General features: G+C 27.0%; 2 protein-coding genes across 3 annotated transcripts in view; one reads left to right on the top strand and one right to left on the bottom strand.

Moving 5' to 3' along the window:
• Positions 1-8,930, bottom strand: part of LOC107451118 (epithelial sodium channel subunit alpha) — a 30,532-nt gene extending 21,602 nt beyond the window's left edge. Inside the window, exons 1-4 of the mRNA XM_071182370.2 lie at positions 8,854-8,930; positions 6,106-6,381; positions 2,322-2,472; positions 825-967 (exon numbers count right to left, since the gene is read on the bottom strand). Of these exons, the coding sequence (XP_071038471.2) occupies positions 825-967; positions 2,322-2,472; positions 6,106-6,381; positions 8,854-8,930 (647 nt within the window). The remainder of the gene's footprint in view (positions 1-824; positions 968-2,321; positions 2,473-6,105; positions 6,382-8,853) is intronic.
• An 11,612-nt stretch (positions 8,931-20,542) lies between these two features.
• Positions 20,543-22,415, top strand: part of LOC107451130 (uncharacterized) — a 38,412-nt gene continuing 36,539 nt past the window's right edge. Inside the window, exon 1 of one of the 2 annotated variants that reach the window (XM_016067130.3) lies at positions 20,543-20,759. The gene's annotated coding sequence lies outside the window, so the exon portion shown is untranslated. The remainder of the gene's footprint in view (positions 20,760-22,415) is intronic. The other variant, XM_016067131.3, reaches the window with a different exon arrangement.

The following is a 22,415-nucleotide window of genomic DNA, read 5'->3' as shown; positions in this document are numbered from 1 at the left end:
ACAGATAGCACTTTCGAATTGTTCTACAGTCAACTTCTTTCACCTTTATTCTTAGGCTCTGCTCTTAATTGAGATCTTCTGAACTTTATCAATATTATTGTCTTTGAGATGGCCAGCAAAAGCTTATTTCAATAGAGAAAAAACATTATTCAAACCCGAATAGCTATTATAAATTATAAATTGAAATTGTCTATTTTGTTTTTGACATGAAATTGACGCATTGACTTTCGTTAAAAACTTTTTGAAAAATAAACCTTTTATTAAAAATCTTATTTTGAGAAATTTCGCTTTTCGACTGTTTACCCATTATGTATTAACTTTAAATACTAAATTAAATTTGTAAGAGTTAAATTTTTTTGAGCAATAATGATCCGCGAATATTAGTTTTTGATTTTCACTTGCTTTTTAAACACTTTTTAGAGCAGTTGTTTTAGATTTAAATTTTTTTTATTCAGAGAAAAGTTTTTTTTTTTTAAATCTTATTTTACAAATTTCACAATTCAAAAACTTTTCCAATTGAGATCCAATGTATGTGTACTGAAATAATACTGCTTTTATATAAGCTTATTGTTTTTGATTTTTGAACTAAGTATCGAATATTTACCCATTAATACATGCTTTCAGTTTTTACTAATTGTTTTAACCGTTTTACTGTGCAGTTTTCTAAAAAGTAATTGAAAACTTTGTTATGAAATTTTTCATAAATCTACATTTATTGAAAATTTTAACTCACCAATTTTAAATAAAGTTCTATATTTTAGTAGGTTTCCTTCAAATATTACCCTTACAATACATAAATATTTAGCAAAAAAAAATCATTTTACTTGCAGTCCTCATTATAATCTCCTTCATCCACATATGCAAGTCGACATGATGAGAGAAATTGTTTTTCAGTTTGAAGAAAATGATCTATTAATTCCTCGTTATCTAGAAGACTGATTTCATCGTAAACTCTTCGCTCGGGAAACTGAAAAAAGGTCGAATTACTGAAAAATTAACTAATTTATAAAATAAAACCATAATTTAACTGATATTGTATAGAATAAATATAATCAGATAAATATAATCAGACTAAAGCAAACAATCAGACTAATTTTATGCATACAAATAAGCTTTTTTTCGTGTTTAATATAATGTGTATGCAATTTATCTCAATAGTTTTGAAATTCGACTGAATCTAAAAGAAAATAATTACACGGTGAAAAAAAAATCTGTCAAAATCATTGCTCTATAACGGCACTTCTTCTTTAAAAAAAGAAATTTAAAAAATAAAAAATAAAAAAATAAAAATAAACATAATTTTGGTTATGTAACCAAAATATCTGGTATTTAAACCATTCGTTTTGTAATGATTTTCGTTCATATTGTAAAATTTAACCAAAAATTGTGACTCTCAAAATTGTACTTATTATTATTACGCATTTAGAAAAATTGAAAAGTATTTTTAACCAAATAAATGGTTTTTATGCCATTCTCTACTAAAGTATAATAATTAAATTACCAAATTAAAGCAGTTTTACCAAATTTACGAGCAGACACCACTTTATGAAATATTGTTTTATATGTCTTAAAAAGATTTGCCGAATTCGATATGCTTAACTTAACTGCGTTTTATTCTCTAAAATGTAGTGAAGGAGTTTTATGTTTGAGTTTTTTTGCTTGTTTTTTAAACAGCTCAATCCATTTTGTTTTCCATACTTTTTTTTTAGTTTGTTAATTAAAAAATCTTCAATCTAATTTGTTAACCTTAAGTCAATTTAGTTTGGCTATTTTCCACTTAATTTTTTTTCTTCTTATAATTTTCGAAAGTTTACAAAGGAGCTTAAGTTATAAAAAATGGACTGAAAAAAATGAAATGTAAACTAATTTACTGTTTTAAAAAGCACTGAAAACATCGGTAAATTTAATTCCCGAAGTAAAATGTTCTTAAAATTGCCATGCTAAACTTGTAATGATTTAGCTGATTTGGGTATCAAACGAACAAGGGCTCCATAAGTTTAACTGCAAAAGTCTGAATTTTGATGCAGGTTGTTAAACTATACACTTGCAGGTTGCTAAACCAGTTTAAACTTTTATCTCAGCTGTTTTAAATAAACAATTAACAGATAGCTATTATAAAAAAGAAATATTTATTACGCTTCTAAAGAAAAGCTTACCTTGTAAGCGATAGAACAAAACAAAAACTGAACTCGAATAATTTATATCTATAATTTTATAAAAGATTAAAAATAATGAAAACGATATGACAAACGATATAAAAATGATAAATAACAATTAAGCTTAAAAATATGCAAACGATAGTTTTCTGATACAATACTTACCGAATAGTTTTGCAGAATACCATCAACACACCATCTTTTCGGAAAACAATCACAGAAATCCATGCTTGTATCTGTTTGTTCTGGATGCTGCAGTAATAAATGACACTTGCTCCGATATTGCGGTTGACGACATATTTCGCTTGCAAGCAATCTATGAAAAAGAGTTTTTATTTGTTAACATTAAACATGATAGCACAACTTGAAACCACAAAAGCGAATATATACATTTTTATTGATCTAATAGCGAATTCAACTGTTTTTAAATTGTAAAGTAGAAAAACTATTAAGATTTGCAGTCTTTAAAGCAACAACGTGTATGTGATTAAAACTTATTTATATGTTGAAATTGAACATTAGCGATACTATACTGAAAAAAGTATGGTCAAAACATCCAGAATATGGTAAAACGTATCGTGTTTCTGGCTGTACGGGAACACCAAAAAGCTCAGCTTTTTCCGAAGCCTTTGGCAATGATTTTAGTTATTACTAGCAATAAAATATGGCTTTGTAATATGTAATAAAATTAGGTAATTTTGATATGGCAACTTAAAGTATGATATAAAGCCATTTGTTTGTTTATATTTACTTTTCAGTTTTGCATTTACTAAATGGATGGTAGTAATTATTTGATGGTAATAATCGATAAACCATCAAAATTATCGGCAAAATTACTAAATGAACGATGTAAATGCAGTATATTTTTTTGTTTTTATTCAACAGGATTATGTTATTGGTTTTAACCACAAATATATTACCATACAATATGGTAATTTTACCAGACTTTTTCTCTCCGTTTAGCATATAAATGATTTGAAACATTAAAAAATCATAAAAAATCAAAATACATATATCCGAAATCGGTGATGTTATTACTAACCCAAATTAAATTTTATAATTACTGTTTCTTTAGTTGTTACTAGAACATTTGAATTTCTTAAAAAAAATTTATGTTTGAAATTCATAGTCCAAAATTAGCTTAAAAGAAGTTCACACTTGGAAAAAAAATTGCAGAAAACTTAAAATTGTTTTAATCGTTTTGATTAAATTTGATTGAAGGTATTTCAAGTCCCTATCTACTTATTAAGCTTAGGGTTTGATACCAAAATGACCTTAAAAACGTTAATTTAATGTTAATTAAACGTTAATTTAAATAAAACGTTAAAAATTATGAGTGTAAATTTTTTTCTAATCATAATTTAATTTTTCTCAGCCTTTAACATTATTTACTAACTTTTCTTTCTTGCATATTTACTAAAATTTTATGTGTTCACTGAACTATTCTCTTGCATTATCTTACCCACGTTTTACGAAAAATAGGGGAAAAAAGAAATTTTATACCATTAATGAAAAAAAAATTTAAGGACTTAATGATTTTATTAATAAGTCGACATTTCACTAGATAATGAATGATATAATAGTAGTTCTAATTGAAAGAACTAGATAATTTTTTTACAGTATTGTCGCCATTAATTAATTCGTAAACTGATTTTGAAGTATGAAATTGAGGTTAAAGTTTAACAGCAGTGCTTAAGTTTTTTTTTTTTTTAAATAAAATCTAAAATTTTTATTTTAATGTTTTTTGTTTACACAGGAGTGTCAAATTTTAGAATTATAAAAAGAATCTTCTAGTAATCATTATTTAAAAACTTTAGCCGTGTACTCGACTTTTTTACAGTGTTGCTGTAAAAGCCCGAAGTCTGGTAAATCTTAGATTTACCGGTGAAACGTAAGATTTACCAAAGCAGCTTGGTAATGATTTACCTCAAAGGCTTGGGACAATGCCGAGATGGAATCCTATTTAAACATAATTCGGTCTTTTACAGAGCTCCTTTGGCAATGTTTTACCAGTAAAACCTAAGATTTGCAAAACTTCGGTTTTTTACCAAAATTTATATCTTTTTTTCAATTTATACTTTTAAACCACTGGTCTCAAAAGTGTATATAATCACTTTTGCTGAGTTTTACGTACCGAGCATTGTACAGAAACCATTTTTTTAACAAATAAATTTTTTTAACGTTTCTACAAATAAATTTTGTTTAAAGCTATATTAAACCAGTCACACCTGTAAATGTAACTGCTGAGTGCACTTGTGACATTATAGAGATTTACATTATAGAGATTTACATAATTAATTTTAAGAAGTTAGTCTGCCTATAAAACTACTTATAAAACTATTAAAAAAACTGCTTATAAAACTATTTAGTGTCTTGTCTGAATGAAGTGGAAAATCTTAACATTAGTGAGACAAGTCACATAAAAGTACAAATTGTTTAACTTTAGTGAAACAAATTCGTAAAAAATTAGTACGAAAGTATTATGAGATCAGTCACAAAAAACATCCTTTTGACTTAAATGAGAAAAGGTATTAAATGGTTTATACGTGACTTTCAAGGGATCAAAGTTGCTTCAAAGTGGACACAAAGTTTCACAGTCACCAAGTCCCAGTAAAGTATAGTTGTAACTACCAAATGACAAAAATAACAATAAATAGTCACCGTGACTTTTCTTTGACATCACAAGATAAAATAACATTGAAGTCAGGTTATAACTTCTTACGGACAATTTAAAATGTTCACATCTGTGATTATGACGTTTTTGACTTTATTAAGACGTCAAGGGAACAATCTGTGCTATATGGGTTTTAAAAATTCTTAATTATAAGTTGAGTATAGTTTTAGAGGTTTTGGTGAGGCAAAAAATTGTGCACATTTAAGGAGACAAATTAATATTTACGCAATAATTAAATATTTTCGAAATTTGTCAAATTATTGATACGGAAAGTGAGTGAATAAAGTATCAAAGCCTATTTAATTGCCAGTTGATGCTTGTAGGTGATATTAAAAATCTTTTTTCGATTCTTCCAATTCCTCAAGTAATCCAATAGGTTAAGAACTATGTGCACCCGTTTTCACAAAATCTGTTTGCCAGCTTTCGGTATCGTTTTTGTCTTTCCCTGGTTAAAATATTTATTCGCTCGCCTCAATGTGTAAATTTTTTTTCTCCAAATTTTTGTCAAAAGTTCTAAATATATATCTATATTAAACAATGATTACGGAATGAACCCTGTCAACGAAAGTAAAAGGAAACAACTTAGAGTAGAATCTCCATAATGGGATACCTGCAAGTGACGTAGTGTAGGTATCTCGATCCTGATTGGATGTTGAAACGTGGCATTTGTTTGCGTTAGCAACTGTTCTTTCCGTTCTATTTCGAAAGCCTACCAAGTATCAATATTCTTAAGTGTCTCATTCTAAATTCTTTCACGAAGATTATTTTACAAGGATTTTAATTATTTCACTATATATTTACACAGAGACCTAACACAAATACATGAACATACCCATGTGGGACATAAACAAACTAACTATGCATTGAAGTTGCCCGATACACAAAACAAAGATATATCATGGTTAGAACGAAATACATAAACAAATAATAAATCGAAGCAAAAGAAATTGGCGAGAAAGAATTCAAGCAATTCGATGTGCGATACTTCTCTGTATTTTATTAAATTATCGTCAATTAACATTCTAAGTTATGTAGAGAAACTTAACTCAACTTTAATACGTCATTTTGCTGATAAAGATTAGCTGGTGCTGACGTCATAGTTACATGTGCGGATATAGGAGGTCTTCTCCTTCTTGAAAGGCAAGTGCCCAATTACATATCAACATAATGAAATATAAAACAGAAAGATTAAAAAGAAATGATTAAAAATGGTAATCATAAATAATTTAATAATATCTCCTTGAATTTAGTTTTAAAGATTCAAGCATGCCTTACCCAATGTAATTGCATACAGTGAAACCTGGAATCTCGGTTCCTCTATCATTTGCTACTTTCACATCTACAACAGTTTCATATCTCCAATAAATTTCCATAAATTCTAGTGACTGGTAAACAAAACCAACCATGCATGCGACGAACACAGCAGCACGTATAAGTTTCTTCACAATATGGTCAGCGGCAACAATCTGCGGAACTCCAGTGATCATAGAATCCGACAAAAGTCTCGGCAGAAAACTGTGGAAGAAGTCATCTTCTACTTTGGCTCCTTTTCTAGAACGATAGACAGAAACAGAATCCATTAAAAAAATTTAAAATCAAGTTTTATAATTTTTGGTTACAGGCTTCAGAAATCTTTGATATATCATTATTAATCATACCTAAAAACTGAACAACTCTGCCCTGGGCAGTTCTCTTTTTGGGAAGATCCAAATGAAAAACTGGTTTGAAAAAGTTATGTTAAGTTATTTTAAGCAAAATAGCGAGAGAAAAAAAGCACTGGAAATTGAAATATCTTCTGTACTAATTGGAATTTTGAAGCGAACTCGTGTTAAGATTATAAGTAAAAATGACTCTTTCAGAACGTCAAATTTGAACATCACATCAGAACGTCAAATAGCGAAAAAAAAGCACTAGAAATTTGTATAACTTCTGTACTAATTTTAATTTCGAAGCCAACTCGTGTTAAGATTATAAGTAAAAATGACTCTTTCAGAACGTCAAATAGCGAGAAAAAAGCACTGGAAATTTTTATAACTCTGAACTAATTGGAATTACGAAGCGAACTTGTGTTAAGATTATAAAATGACTCTTTCAGAACGTCAAATTTGAACATCACGTCAGAACGTCAAATAGCGAAAATAAAAGCACTGGAAATTTATGTAACTTCAGAACTAATTGGAATTACGAAGCGAACTCATGTTAAGATTATAAGTAAAAATAGCACTTTTTCTTCTTCAGTTCTATGGGCCCCTCGCATCAATTTTATTTAAAGTTTTACATTTCTCAAACCAATAATCAAATGATGTTTTTTTTTTATTTCATCGTACTCTCTCTACTTCTTTTTAATCACCTCGAAATTTAAAAAAGCTAAGTCTGATGGTGTTTGCGTAGCAAAACAAAATGTAACGGAAATTTGAACACCTAAAAGAGCGGTGGATTCTCTTTTTTTTATTAATAATAATATATTCTTTCAAGAATTCAGCTGGAAAAGTTTAAGTACTTTAAATGAAAGTTTCATGAAATTCACTTTAATTTTATGGTTACAGCGCATTTATATTGTGCTTCTTATAATTAAGAAGGATATTTTAGAAACAAGTGCAGCAATTAGAAAAGGAATTAAAATGTTCTTCAAATTACTCAATTCCCTCGAAAACTTACTTACTTTCGAAAAACGGCGCTTGAATCCATTTTGAATGCAACCAAAAACAAATTTCATCAATAAAATTATTTAACGCAGTTAAGATACAGAGCTTCCTGGCACAAATTAACACAAATACGGCAGACTTTAGTTACCATGGGATACAAATGAAGCTTTCAAATAGAAAGTATAATCAAAGCTTAACTTCGTTATTAGGAATGAATTCCTTTTGTTAATATGCATAATAGGTTACCTCAAAGCGATGCGAACGGAATATGCATAATAGGTTACCTCAAAGCGATGCGAACGGAAAACTTAATATCATATACAAACAAGTGGAAAAAGGCAGACAAATGTAATTATCCACATAGCTGAATTGATTTAACATAAAATATTTTTAAAAACTTTAAATTTACAAAAAATAAATAAATGATTTATAAGAAATGTTTATTTTAAATAGAAATAATGAACGAAGCAATTAACTGCACGCACTTCAATTTTAATGTATACTTTGCTGAATAAATTGTTGTTGTTTTTTATCGATTTAAAGATAGTGGTTTCAATTTTTTTCTGTTAACTTTTTTTAGTCTTCTTTGATTTTGTATGGCTGTTCCTTGATCTTTATGAGTGATCGGTATAAAACAAATATTCTTTACATTTTTAGTTCTTATTTATAAATTCACTTTATAGTGTTATTTATTTGTCAAAAACAAAATAAATAGTGCATGTTGATAATATTATAGAAACGCTATTCCTTGTATTTTTAATTGTAATTATAAAATAAAAATATTGAAATGTTCTGAAAACAATTGGAAATAAGAGTTGGATATTTCTATCCTAAATTATGGAACAACATAAACACTATAAAATTAAGATATATCTGAAATACTTTTGATATTGTTGATTCTAATGCCACTTTCCAATATCAGAAAGCTTGCTTGGTGAAACAAAGCGAGTTTGAAGGTGCCTTTCTTGTTTTTTGGTCACCCTATATATGGCCAAGAATACGATTTCAACCACACACACGTCACTGCCCGTTTCTAGAGCGGACCCATTCATACATCTATTCATTCATCCACAGATCTTTATTTTGACTTGAACTAGAGAACCATCAGTATCCAACTCCGTACCCCCAGAGGTATGATTTATTATGAGAACATGGAGGATTTTATGACCCGACAGATTTAACGTGCATTTACTACATGGGATATCTTCTGCCAGCGGGGATCAAACTCATGACTTCTTGGACATGGATCCAACGCTCTACCAACTGGGATATCCTGGTCCCTGATATACTTTTAAAGGAGTTTAAGCAAAATGGGATTATGTTAAATCCCTTTTTACAAAAACTAAATTAAAAATATTTTATGTAGAAATTTTAATACCTGGAGTGCTTGGACACTATGAGAAGATTCCGAATCAAATTTCGAATTCCTTTGGGTGCATCATGTGTAAAATCCATTTTACCGAAAAATAATGTACCGTGATTTTTACAATAATGTTAATTTAATTATAGTGATTCGATAATTCAATAATGAAAGTAATATTGTAAAAAATTAACGATGTATCACAACTTTGTTCCGTAAAATTTTACCGTAAAAATGAATTTTACGATTAAAAAAAATCGACATACTGAGTGCCGGTACTATTTACCGTAATTTGATTAGGATTTTTTTGCTGTTAAATAAATAATTTTTAACTCCTTCCTAGGTAATAAAATCTCTTAAAGAACAATAAATATTTCCTAATACTTTCAATTAAATTGGAATAAAATTATTTAGAAATAAATGGTAATCATATGGAGAAGATTATGTTGGTATCATATGGAGTAATGACTGGTAATCATATGGAGGTTATATGCTTGATTCTTGTGTCGAAACATGTCTTCAATCTTTTTTGTCTTCGAAATCCACATTTTTACATCTTCCTTGTATATACTCTTTGCCTTTTTGAGCCATTTTAATCAACACAGCTTTCATGCCTAATTATATTTTAAATTTTCCATTTCTTCATGTTTTCCATACTAGTGGCCAATCGGTGTCAAATCCAATAAGCATCAAGTAATAGAAAATTTTATTTGAAAGAGTGCGCCAAGATTATTTTAATACCATTAATATATTTGACCATACATTCATCTATAAACTTTTAAACTTGACTATTTCTTGAGAAAAAATATTTCTATGTATGCAATATAAAATTTAATATGATGCAACAAGAATTGCTTATACATACTAAAAATTTCAATTTTTCAATATCGTTAATTTTTGTTGATAATTTATTAAATGTAAGGCGAATTCGCATTCACATGTGAGGAAATAGAAATTTAGTGTGCGAATTGTTGCCCACTAGATTTCTATATACGACTTTTTAATGATTTTAGCATGAAATTAGATTTAAGTTTTACTGTTGTTCTAAATGAATATTCTGTGGCTAAAGAAGGCTTTATTTGACACACTATATATGTAAATGTAAATAAATAAAATCAAGATCTCATGAGAAAAATAGTTTCGTAAATTAAGTTTTTACTTTTTCACTTTATATTTTACATTGAACTTTGCATCTTTTTATTTAGTCTTAGCTCGATCGTTTTATCTATAAACAACGCAATTCAGTTCACGTTTGGTGACTGTACCACATGAAACAGAACAGTGGGAGGTTGTCAATTTTAAATTTTGGTTTTAATGTTAGAGCATTTTTTTTTAAAATTATGAAAATAATTATTTTTTACACAAATCCTGACTCTCATATGGAGGCACAAAAGGCATCAGACTGATAAAAATATCTACCAAAGATAGCAGTCTAATATTAGCTTAAATTATTCTTCATTAAACATTCGTTTTCAATTACCGTAAGTCAAGAATGTATTACTAGGATGAAATTAATTATTTAATTTGGCTTGATTTCTTCAAACTGAAAAATTTACAAATGTGTTTATAAATTGCCAGACACCAGACGGTAATATATCTAATGAATTTACTCTTATATTGTATTTTGTAAAAAAAAAAAATTTTTTTTCTTGGTTTATATACTAAGATTCATTTTCTTAATGTTTTTTTCCCTTCATATTCAACCTCATTACTTTTGTTTCTTCCATTCAATTTCTTCTCACTAATTTGATGATGATAAAGATCACCATTCATTGTTTTCAGAAATAGATTTTTACAACAATTTTTGTATTGGTTTGCAATAGATTGCGTCGGTTAAAAAACATGGAACAATTACAGAAAATAGAAAAAGGAAAAGAAAAATGATAAAAATCCGAAGAAACAAATTTATAAAAATACGGAAAATTGTAATCTTATCACACGATTATATCCGCATGAAGGATTATATCCTATTTTTATTATTTTTATTAATATTAGTTTTCTTTTTCCCTTTTTTCATTGTTCTGTAATTTTTTCATGTTTTCTCTACATTTTTAACTTATTTTACGAGTTCTATTTACTTGCAGCTTATGCACAGTAAATAAAACTTAATGGTTTTCTTAATTTTCTTCGTTTTTTCTCTCTCTTTTTTTCCCTTTCGTATTTATTTATTATGCTATATATATATATATATATATATATATATATATATATATATATATATATATATATATATATATATATATATATATATATATATATATATATATATATATATATATATATATATATATATATATATATATATATATATATGTATATGCAAGTAAACAGAACCCATTAGATAAAGGGGGGAAATAATAAGTAAGAAAGTAACAAACAACAATAAAAAAAAGGATGAAATTTTATTTAAAAAACCGGAAAAAAAAGATATTATCTTTTCATCAGCCCACACAATTATATCCGTAAAACAGAGTTATATCCGTAAACAACTGTTTTACGGATATAATCGTGTGGGCTGATAAAAAGATTATATCTTTTTTTTTCCAGTTTTTTAAATAAAATTTCATCTTTTTTTTTTTTTTTTTTTTTTACTGTTGTTTGTTATTTTTTTACTTATTATTTCCCCTTTTTTCATATGTCTTTAATTTTTCTTTGTTTTATTCTTCATTTTGAATCTTCCTCATTTTATCCGCAAAAAAGAGTACTTTCTGATATTGTATCAATGTAGCCAAAGCAAAATACATTAATACAATGGTGGGAAACGCACTCAAAAATATTTTTTACAAAAATTACAACAAATAAAATAGAACACAATAAGTAAAAATAACACGTAAAAACGGAAAATAAAATAAAAGAAAAAACAGTATAAAACATACACTATAAAGCGAGTAGCGAAATTAGATGTACTTGCATGAACGGGAAATTTTTCAAGAATGATTTTAAAATGTTTTCGGAACAAGATTGCCAAATATGAAAACAAAAGTGCAAATTGAGTGTAACTAGAGGGTTTAAAAGTGCCGTTCTTGCTACATTGCTGAAATGATTTTTTATTCTGTGCATTGATTTGATAGTTACCAAGGATGGGCCCGAAATGGATGTGCGCAAGGTAATATTATACTGGATAATTTAAAAAGTTGACCATAAATAGTTTTAGGAAATAGATTCGTATTTATGAAAAAATATAAAATATTTATAATATATATATAATATATAAAAATATATATATACATATTATATATATTGGGCGACGCTGCTCCACCGCCGTGGCTTCGCAACAGGTGCCCACTGGGTAACGAAAAGAGAGTTAGCAGTTCTGGCACTTTCTGTGGCCAATGGACAATAGTTCCAAGTGCCCGCCATTAAAAAACAGAGTTACATATATATATATATATATATATATATATATATATATATATATATATATATATATATATATATATACAGCCAAATCTACCTCTTGCTTATTCCAAAAGTAAAAAATTATGCATTATAATACAGAAAGTGTAAAATCTAATAATATATATTATATAACATCAAAACCGAAGGATAATAATATTACAGTGAACGCTGGATAATACTATCTTGCAGAGCAGTGTTTCCCAAACTTTTGACTTTCGTGTACCCTTTCTAAATTTTTCTCAACGCTGTGTACCACTAATAAAAAAAAATGAATGTATTTTTTTAAATATATTTATTTTTCTTTTCTGGTAAAGTTTTGTAGACATTAAACAGCGATCCATATTCTATGTTAAAGATAAAAATTATTTTTTATAAAAATAATGAAAATAAGTAGAATTTATTACAAACCTTTACTATGAAAAAAATTGCACAAAATTTAAAAATCACAACTGGCTGTTGACAACACTAATTATTAGCTGTTAACTCTGAAAAAATAGCTTATGACTTTTGACTTTTGTGTACCCTTTCTAAATTTTTCTCAGCGCTGCGTACCACTAATAAAAAAAAATGAATGCATTTATTTAAATATATTCATTTTTCTTTTCTGGTAAAGTTTTGTAGACATTAAACAGCGACCCATATTCTATGTTAAAGATAAAAATTATATTTTATAAAAATAATGAAAATAAGTAGAATTTATTACAAACCTTTACTATGAAAAAAATTGCACAAAAGTAAAAAATCACAACTGGCTGTTGACAACACTAATTATTAGCTGTTAACTCTGCAAAAAATAGCCATTATAAAAATGCGTTATCGTAAATTTTGTGGCTCGCTTTGTTTTTAAATAAAATTTCTTCATAAAATTTTTTTCGTTTGCTGCAAGATCTTTCGCATAAGAGCACGTACCCCTACTAAACTGCTCCCGTACCCCAGGGGGTACGCCTACCACGCATTGGGAAACACTGCCATAGAGAATATTACGAAATATAGTGCAGAGAAAACAGCGATTTCTAAATCATTCTAATATTCCAAATTTGTGCAAAATAACGTTTGATTTTCTGGTTCTCTGATGTAATCTAATATTATGTGCTACTTGGATTATCATATTTCATACTTTGCTGAAAATGTTCGGCATTATATAAAATCTCTTCTGAATGCCAGTTGTTAGAGAAGTAAAATTTTCTTAACTTAGATTAGATTAGATCTTTATTACTTTTTATTACGTTTAATAGCAAGAAAGACCTCGGAGCTGACCCTACAGATATTGTACGAGTTAAAATAACAAGCAGTAAAAGCGTTAGTCTTAAACAATTATTTTCTTATAAAGGTTCAGATATTTCCAAAATGTTATTGTTTGGTAAAACTCGGCAGTAGATTTTGAGCTCTTTTAAGAACATCTTCATCGTCAAACTTAATGCAACCAATAAAAAAATGAATCCCTTAAAATTCCTTTAGATTTCAACTCATGTAATAAAATTGATTTTTTCCGAATGTCTTTCTTTAAAAGAAAAAAATAAACAACTTTAACTACTATTTTTATTTATATTTTCAACCTCTTAGGCTTAAGAATTACGCGAACTACCTCACCTAACTGGGTAGTTAGTTTACAGATTGATAGATAGCGCCACTAAACTTCTTGTCTATCTTCTTTTGTTTTTTAAAGAATTTAATGTTTCAATGAACTACTTAATTTAATTGTATACTTATTAATTTTGAATTGATAAGAAAAAACTAAAGAAACTAATTGTTTTAATATTGGTTATTTATCTGTTTAAAGAAATCCAGAAATAAATCTTCAATTAATCAAAAACAGTAGTCCAACATTATGCTAACTAACAAGCTTTGAATTTATTCTGTGATTTAATATTAATAAAAAGTAAAAATATATTAACTTCGTGCTTTAACAAAAAATAAATTTTGAGACAGTTTTTATTATCTTTTAAGTAATTATTCATTTATATATTAACTTGATACATATGCTTGACATAAGCTTATAAAATTAATATTGAAATTTAAAGTATTATAATTGTATCCCAATAATCAGAATTCACTGGTGTTAATAACTAAATTTATGCATGAGATAAATAAAAAATAAAAAATAATAATGAAAGAAAAGAGCTGTCTTGCATTTGTAACTAGAAATTTTATAAAAATGTAGTGGCGTCATCTAATGGAATTTTTCCTAATGAAAGTCTACGAATTGGCAAACTTCAGATGGGGAATCAACTCACCACTCTCATTATTCATATAAATAACACGGAGAAATGTTATCAGCAATAGATCATAATTTGTATTGCAATTTCTTTAAAAATGCTTGAGTCTTAGCAATTGTACATTTATTTCATATTTTTTTCTGAATTAGAGAAACTATACTATCCAAACATAATTTTTATAAACCCAGTGTATTACAGCTCTTAGGACACCTGTGTTCTGCGAAACACATAGTTCTTGATAATAATAGCGAAAACGAAAGTCAAACACCAGATCATGATGCTCGCTTCTTAAGCTCTCTCTAAGTGCCTATTAGTTCCGTATTAAAGAAAAAAAATATTACATTATTGATTCAACCGAGCATTGAATCTGCTTAGCAGCATTCTTGCACAATTTATGCTTATTACGTTATCACGTCAAACAATATTGTCACTAACTAATTCGGTCAAAGTTCACCTAAAACTTTTCAATGTGGCTATTTCTGATGAAAACCGAGATTATAATTTCTATTTTGTAACTGATATAAATTTGTAACAGTTACTCATGATTATTAAGTCAAGTTAGAAAGAAACTATGTTTCGAACAAAATAAATCTATTTTAAAAATATTGCTTAAGCAGTTTTAGACATACAAGGGTATTTTCTGAGTATATGCTGCATACATAACATTTTAATTTAACATTTTAATTTAACCGTTTTAATGTAACTTTATATGCATTGGAAATTTCTAGTTTCGAGCTAAATAAAACCATTATAAAAATATTCTTTGAGTATTTTTAGACATCTGTGGGTATTTCCTGAGAATATGACGCACTTATTAATAAATGAAATTATTTTTAAAAGTATCTGACTATTAAAAAAATTTACAAAATTTCTAAAAGTGTCCACTACCCGAATGTTTCCATTTTGATGCGCATTGATTAAAAAAAAATAATTGTAACTCGATGTTTTTTTATACTAGCATTAGAGATGAAACTCTTTATGTATTTCTCTGTGACGCAATTTAATCTTCTTAAACTTGTTTACTTGATGCTATGGTTCAATTGCAATGGAAGCATGGTTTATAGTTCAACACCTCATTTAAATTGCAGCAATTTTGAATTATTTGGTTTAACGCTGAATATTTTTTTTTCTGAGAGTGTACGGTGTGATAATTTTTACTCTGAAATGTACTTTTAATAGTTTTGACCTATTCACAATTGCGCTTTATTTGTGCTTTGCACTTTTAAAAAATTAGATTCAAATTTAAATCATAACATCCGTATCCTGAGATTTATTGCAATGAAAAATTTTCTGTTCCCTAAAAGAAGTAATTTAACTATAGTAGTGTGCAATTAAGTTTATGAGATACAACTATATAGTGCATTTAGCATCATTTTAAGTTGTGGCAAATTCTATCAATATAATAAAAGACCATGTTTCAAAATTTCTATCAGTGTCACATGAATAACATTATATTTTTAGAATACTTAAACTAACAGACAATATGATATTTTATTGAAAATTTATTTAACACGTAAAATTTTCCAAAACGTAATTAATCGAAATCAACATTTTTGTCCATCAATACATAATTTTAAAAGTATATCAAAGCTATGTAATTTAGAGTAGTTAATTATTTTTTCAATGTGAGTTATACGAGAAGTTTAAAATGAAAATTATGCATCAAAATAAAAAAAAATACGTATTTTGTAAAATCAAAACCGCGCATTTCGTAAAATCAAAATTACGTATTTCTTAGTAATTATTGTTTTTTCGATTTGAATTATCTGAAAAGTTGGTAAATATTCCATATAATTAAAAAGATTATTTTTATGAATCGTTGAAAAATCAAAATTACGTGTTTTTCAGTAATTAATTATTTTTTCGATTTGAATTATCTGAAAAGTTGGTAAATATTCCATATTATTAAAAAGATTATTTTTATGAATCGGATGACAATGACATCATATACATCTTTTCTCAGAATAAATCCGTTTCTGAATCGGTTTTAAAAACGATCATTACAAAACGGAAATTTTTTTCTTCATGGAACTGGTTTAAAATAAATTGTGGAATGCCTTTTTAAGCTCATAAATGAATCGTTGAATCTCATCTTTAATCATCCGTAAAATTCATAAAGAACTTGCAATTCAACATTTTACTTCTCTTATCGCAAACATGCCTCTGTTTTTATTTCGTTACAAGACAAGCTCTTATCTTAATTTATTTCTAAGAATTTTTTTTTTATTCTTCTTCTAGATCATTCTCCGGCTTTATGATTTTAACCTTTCTTCTGCTTCTTGTGGTTTGCGTTTTCCACTAATTGCTAACTTACCGTCAGTTCGATAACCACCCACTATGAAAATAAATAATTTGTAAACAACGAACTTATTTCACATTTTCCAGAACATTTATACCTATAAGAGAATTTTCAAACATTTCCCACCAATTCCCCATTCGCCCACTATAGAAATAAATAATACGTAAACAACAAATTACATATTTTCGAGAATATGTTTATTTATAAGAGGATTTTACAAACATTGTTACATTTTTGTTTCATGAATACCCTTTATTGATGCTCCATACATAATATTAATTTAGAAAATTTCTAAATAAAAATTCTATTTTTAACGCACTAATGGCTTATTTGAACACTAAGTCATTTTATATACATAAATTAAATCACACCCATTATTCGCCTTTTTCATTTTACAATAATATGTAACCTCTCGCCCTTTCACCATCAATCCACTATAAAAATAAATAATTTTTATGAATCGAAATTAGTTCACATTTTCTAGAATATATTTACTTATAAGAGATTTCCATAAACTGTGCAATTTTTTTTTTATCTTTCATTATTCATGTCCCATATCTCTTTTAGTTGGGAAAATTTCTACATTTAAATTCTTTTTAACGTATTAATAGCATACTTACCGGGACCGATTTACAAGAAAGAATTCGGAGCACGTGCCTGAGGACCCTAAATTATGAGAAACCTCCACATACCAAATTACAAATTACCAAATTACATACAAAAAATATTTTCTTTTTAACTAACTTGGCCTTTTACTTGCCGGGTACTAATTAGTACATTAGTACAAATAACTAATTTCCAACCTACTTTTGATCATTTTCACCAACAACTCTTACTCTATCAATTAAATGTAAGTATTTTTTTCATAGTTTAGCTAAATTAATTTTCAATTTCTTTATGTAAGTAGGAAATGCATATTCTAAATAAGGCTTCAGGTTGTTTGCAATTTGCGGTTGCGTAAAAAATTATCTTTTGATATTGTGCTTAAAAACCATGCAAGTTAACAGAAAGTTGTTGGCTTTCTTAGAGGGTCTTCAAGTGGCTTTGGGTCCAGGGTCCGGAGATATGTAAATTGGGCCCTGCATACTGAAACACTAAGACTTCTTATTTATGTGAATATAATCATGTATCCGAAACACTAATAATTCTCTTTCAGTGGTTTCCACTTACTGCTAACTTTTCACTAATTCACTATCAACCCACTATAAAAAGTAAGAATCTGAAGAAGAAAAAAAAGAATTTATTTCACATTTTCAAGAGTATTTTTGTAAGAGGGATTCCAAAAACCGTGAAAATTTTGCGTCATTACTAAACTGTAACGTTCTATTTCTCGTCAAAAAATTTATAAACATAAAAATCACCTTGTTACATTAATATCATACTAATACTAAAGAACCTTTTTAATAATAAAAGATAGTTCTTATAGCCACTCTTTTTGTTTAAAAAAAATATAAATTTAAGCGAAGGTAAATTTAGCGAAAGTAAATTTAAGCGAACAAATGGATAAAAAAATTTAAGCGAACAAAAGATAGTTCTTATAGCCACACTTTTTGTTTAAAAAAAATTCAAATTTAAGCAAAGGTAAATTTAGCGAAAGTAAATTTAAGCAAACAAATTGTTATAATGCTTATCATGGTGTAATTACCAAATTTTACCACATTTACCAATTTTTATAACATATTATAAGGTTATATATTGTTGTTATTTTTTCCTAAATCCTTACCAAAGCGTTCCGCTGAAAATTCCCAACTATTTGGTGTGCCCTTAGCGCCATTGTAAATTTTACCATATTCTGGTAGTTTTAACAATACTTTTTTCTCAGAATATAATTATAAATATTCGTTTATAAAATGATAATTCGTTAATAAAAATTACCAAATTTTTCCACATTTTCCCAAATTTTCTCACATATTATAAGACTAGTTAATTGTTAATTTTACCAAATTTCCTACCAAAGCGCTTTGGTAAAAATTACCGAGCATTTAAGTGTTCCCATAGAGACAGAAAAATGGCATATTTAATCGTATTCTGGCAGTTTTCACCATACATTTTTCTCAGTACATAAAATTAATTTTTCCAAGAATGATAATTAGGAAAAACTAACTTTAATTATAAAACCAAGACAAATAAAGAAATAATACTTTTTAAAAAAATTATCCCTCATAGTAAAAAACCGAACTTAATTAAAAATTCAGTAACCAGATTGCTAAGTAAATTTTATTATATAATTAGTTTTAACAATTTAAAAAGAAATATGTCATCCACAGACTTTGCTGTTGACTTCTTTTGCGTGTTTATAAAGTGAAACAAATTTTTGTTTTTAAATTTTTTCCGCTTTAGTTTTTTTTTTTTGGCAAGTACTAGTTTTACCTAGTAATGATCATTTTAAGCTTTGCGTATTTTGTGATGCTTTTAGAACATTTAAAGCGAATTGTTTGTACACAATCATAAAACTTGGTTATCCAATGATAATTTCGGGCAAAAATTAATTTTTAATAATTATATATAATTTTTTATTATTTTATTTCCATTCGGTCAAAAAAGTTTATAAGATATTTCTTTATAATACTTTATAAGATATCTCTTATAAAGTAGTTCAATGGTGAGGCATCTACAACTCAATCAACCTATATTTTGGTGCTAGTCGCTTTGTGCAGTTTTAAAAATAAATAAATAAATAACAAGACACATTAGTATCTCTTGACCTAAGGATTGGATTTTGCTTATTTACAAGCAATTTTATAATTCAAAAGGATTACCTTAAATATACAACAGTATTCGCGTAGCAGTTATTAAATTGTGAAATTCTATAAAAAAAGTACTTTTTTAAAAAATGAACGTACCCTTTTTGCTATATTTGGATATTCGACTCTCAAAATAGCATGATCTTTGCAATCTGGAAAATATGGTCCTAATAGTTTTGTGATGAAAGTGATAGAAAATTACTTTTTGTATTATTCTCTATATTTCTGGAATATAATATAGTTTCACGCAGTTATAAAACTCGTTTATTAATAGATATCTCTATGTAAAAAAAATTTTTTTTCAGTATTATTTATTAGTTTTTAATAAGTCTTAAAGCTTTTTTTTTTAAATATAAGGTATACAAATTTAGCATAAACAGCATATTTTTAAATTACAAAATCCGAAATGTGAGAGAAATCGGTCAAATAGTTCTTGAGAAAAAAAAATCTATAAATACTGCTTTTTTTTATTTACTACTATGAAAAAGTAAAATAAATAAAAAATATATCAACCTTCTGACCACTCTCTTGCCTAAGCTATTGGGACCCTACTTAAAAGATTGTGCTCCCACCCCATATTTTGAAGGTTAAAGATATTAAGTAAGCACATTTAAGTTTAGCCTTTAGAAGAATTAACAATGAAATGTATGTTAATTGTTCCAACAATATCTATGCTTTCCTACAGAGCTTTTACTTGGAAATCCAATTACTAGATCAAAAGTTATTAAGATAAGACTTTTTTTTTTTCATTTTACACCTTGTACATAGCGTTTATTGATTTAAATGAACAAAAAGATATTTTATGGTTCGTAAAATCGGAGCCAATCCATTCAATTATTCTTGTAGCAGAAGCTTATTTGATTGGAAAAAATAAAGCAGTTGCATCATTTTGATGTCCTGATATGATTGCTAAATATCCAGCAATCAAAACAAGTGAGATGATTTCACGCAATGACTTAATTTAGCTGTGTGAAAACTTTAAATGTGCTTTTCCTGTTTATCCAACTCTCGGTTTTCATGAAACTAATGTTTCTAATGTAAATTCTGACAAACCAGTTTTATTTGTTGTCAAGGTAGAGATTCAAGAGGCCTTCGAAAGGATGAAAAATGTGCGTGTCCAATTAATGTGTAAGAGCAGAGGAGGAAAAACATTTTCTTCAATGTACCAACACGTAGTGAGTTGAAAACTTGAGTCTCTAATTTACTGTGCTCCACGCGTGAGAATAACTTTTTTCCACCCGGCATGTTGAAAAACACTGCTGAAAGGTAAGTAAAAAACGCCATTTTTTTATAAAAATTACATTAATACGCACATTTGTGTTTAAATAAATCATATAAGTAACATACTAAAATCTAAAACTTACCATTTTATTGAGCTCAAGTCACTTAGATTCATTGGAAAGTAACGGATGATAAAGTTTATAGGAAATTTCTATAAAGAAATTTTATGAATTTAGCATTTATGAATTTTAAAAAAAATATCCTACAAGCTAATTTCGATTTATTGAAAGTCAACGGATGATAAGGGCTATAGGAAATTTCTATTAAGAAATGTTATGCATTATAATTATTATTCATTATAATTATTATAATTATAATTACGCATTATAATTATAATTATGCATTATAATTATTATAAATGTTATGCATTACAATTATTATAATTATAATTATGCATTATAATTATATAACTATGATTATGCATTATAATTATTATAATTATAATTATGCATCATAATTATTATAATTATAATTATGCATTATAATTATATAACTATAATTATGCATTATAATTATTATAATTATAATTATGCATCATAATTATTATAATTATAATTATGCATTATAATTATTATAAATGTTATGCATTAAAATTATCATAATATTAGCATTAAAAATAACCAAAATATTTTTTTGCTTGTAATTAGAGCATCAGAAAAAAGTAAATAAAAGGGACACCGGTGACTCATAAGCGTCAATAGAAAATTTCAATAAACAAATACTATGAACTTAGCATTATATATTTTAAAAAATCTCCTATTAACTAATTTCGATTTTTTGGAAGATACCGGATGAGAAAGTCTGAAGAAAATTTCTATGAACAAAAACTGTGAACTTAGGATTATGGATTTTAAAAGAACTCCAGTTAACTAATTTCTTGAAGGTAATAATTTTAGCCCCTGGGACTTATATTGTTTTATCTGAAAAATTCAACTATTACCACTAACCACTGCATGTTCTTAATGCAATATGTTCCAATTAAAGAGTAAAAATTAGCGTTAATATGAATATTATGTCATCACTACCTGAAGCAACAGCATTTATTTACGTTATTAACAATGACTATTTTTATATTTACCTGTGTTTTTTATAATATAAGATATGCTGCAGTCTTAATGATAATTTAATGATTTTTTGACTATTTAGATAATTTTATTTATTTTACTTTTAAATGTTTTAAAAATTGTTTGCTGAGAAAACGACTCAAACAGTTACCATAACTGTTTTTACACCGCTGTAAGCTCTATAGTTTGTGTTGAATAACAAATAAATACAAGTAAATAATTACAAGTGTTTATTTTTTTTCTTGTTGAGATTTATATCTTTATGTAAGAGTGTTTTTCCATTTTTTTCTGATATTTTTATTTAATAATTTTCATTTACCTAAAGTCATCAAGAAAATAATTATGGAGCTATTCATACATGTAGAAAAAGTCTAGTAAAATTACTGCATTGACATTATGACATTTCTAGTAAAAAAAAAATCTGTATTATTTAAACTATTCAGATGGAAATTTTTCCGCTTTGCATGGAAACGGTTTTCCGCTAATTCTGGTTTTTAAAATTGTAGTTGTCATTACCACAGATTTAGTAAAAAATATGAAGCAGAAAAATAAATTTGAGAAAAATAAATTTTACCGA

The sequence above is a fragment of the Parasteatoda tepidariorum genome, chromosome 4 (assembly GCF_982258835.1).
Source record: "Parasteatoda tepidariorum strain Cologne lab strain chromosome 4, Ptep-v5.0, whole genome shotgun sequence".
In the NCBI taxonomy this organism is placed as follows: Eukaryota; Metazoa; Arthropoda; class Arachnida; order Araneae; family Theridiidae; genus Parasteatoda; species Parasteatoda tepidariorum.
The sequence above is the reverse complement of the archived record's forward strand: the minus strand, read 5'-3'. Positions and strand labels throughout refer to the sequence as shown.